The sequence below is a fragment of the Priapulus caudatus genome, unplaced genomic scaffold, assembly GCF_000485595.1.
Source record: "Priapulus caudatus unplaced genomic scaffold, Priapulus_caudatus-5.0.1 Scaffold33, whole genome shotgun sequence".
Classification (NCBI taxonomy): Eukaryota; Metazoa; Priapulida; class Priapulimorpha; order Priapulimorphida; family Priapulidae; genus Priapulus; species Priapulus caudatus.
Genome location: NW_014577094.1, coordinates 294138 through 296005, shown reverse-complemented (window position 1 = coordinate 296005; position 1868 = coordinate 294138). Strand labels below are relative to the sequence as shown.

General features: G+C 38.3%; 1 protein-coding gene across 1 annotated transcript in view; it reads left to right on the top strand.

The window, feature by feature from the left end:
* Nucleotides 1–960: 960 nt before the first annotated feature.
* The window catches only part of LOC106816696 (5'-3' exoribonuclease 2-like), a gene marked incomplete in the record, with an annotated part of 98043 nt that continues 97135 nt past the window's right edge, over nucleotides 961–1868 (top strand). The window contains 1 exon segment of the mRNA XM_014821319.1: nucleotides 961–1114. Within this exon segment, the coding sequence (XP_014676805.1) occupies nucleotides 1040–1114 (75 nt within the window).

Sequence of the window (1868 nt, the reverse complement as noted above, 5' to 3'; positions counted from 1 at the left end):
CCCTCGATCGCTTCGCTCCCTCGCAGGCTCTTGAACCACGTCTCGTCACCCCACACTTTTTATAATGGATTTGCGTCCCTGAGAATAATAAACCTCTCTGGTTATAAATGATTCTCATTGAGCCATTTATTAACTGACTGCAATCATATGGACTGCAATTCTTTATTTAGTTCTTACTGTATAGCCTGTATTTCTGTCCCTGTAATTCCCAAGGATACATCCTCAGCTTATAATAAAAGCTTGATAGTAACTGCGTGTGCTACATCATTAACATATATTAGGCATAACAGTGGGCCCAAAATCGAGCCTTGTGGTACTTCACATGTAATCGGGTCCTTATTAGAAAAGGCACTCCCTACATCTGTTACATACTTGACTTCTATTAGAGAGATAAGCACCGAACTATTTCACAGTCCTACTATCCATACAATAGCTTTCAGCTTGGCTAGTAAAATGGTATGGTCAATGGTATCAGAAGCTTTTTGAAGATCTAATAGAACTGTGTGAATTAGATTTCCTTCGTCAGATACATCATAAATGAAATCAGGTAAATGGATCAAACTCGTGTCTGTTGAGAAAGTTGATCTAAAGCCAGATTATAATTCGTATAGTAAGGAATTTTCCATAAGTATTTCTCTACTTGGTTATAGGTACGTTATATCTCATCAAGTACGTTAGTTATACGTATATACGTATAAGTACGTTTCCATACACGCAAGAGAGCATAAAGCCGCAGTCCTACGGCTTTATACTGTGATAATTGACGAGTATACAATGACTTGAGACCGTATTTAATTGGTACGGTTCTCGACTTAATATAACCAAGTAGTACAAGGTTCTCTGTATCATTTCCTCATTTCTCATCATTTCTCATCGCGTATTTCTGTGGTTGATACAACCCGATACCGATACTAAACGACAGTGCTACATTCTGGCGGATAAAGTGGCGCATTTTAAAGATTGGCTTTTCGCAGCGCGTGCGAGACGAATGGATTGATGTCAGGCAGTTTATTTGACTTGAAAACATTCAATCTGTAAAATGGGAGTACCAGCATTTTTTCGATGGTTGAGCAGAAAGTCTCCTGCCATAGTTATCCACTGTGTCGAAGAAAAGGTGTGTAAATTGTCCATTTGGTGCTAATGTTATTAAAATATTACAAGATTTCTAAATTGCAGATTAAAAACCGGCTTTGATAAGCCTTATCGCCAATCGTTAAATATCACCAGATGGCGCCCCGCCGCAAAGCATGATGGGATGGAAAAGGGGGCAACGATCGGCGCTCATAGATAATATACGCACGGCTATGGGTGATAGGAAAGGATACTAACAATATAATAATAACAATAACTAATATCTTGCAAACGAGTTGAGTTACATTTCTAGAAATCACAAGGAATATAGACAAATGTCTTAGCTATAATGTCTGTAAATTTTTAGTTTTGTTGAAGCACGAGTAGCTAGTCTAATTAATTACTAAATATATGCGAACGGTATCGCGCATAGGCGCCTATTGCGTGCAGCCGGCTATACGCACGGCTATGGGTGATAGGAAAGGATACTAACTATTATATCTTGCAAACGAGTTGAGTTACATTTCTGGAAATCATAAGGAATATAGACAAATGTCTTAGCTATAATGTCTGTGAATTTTCAGTTTGTTGAAGCACGAGTAGCTAGTCTAATTAATTACTAAATATATGCGAACGGTATCGCGCATAGGCGCCTATTGCGTGCAGCCGGCTATACGCACGGCTATGGGTGATAGGAAAGGATACTAACTATTATATCTTGCAAACGAGTTGAGTTACATTTCTGGAAATCATAAGGAATATAGACAAATGTCTTAGCTATAATGTCTGTGAATTTT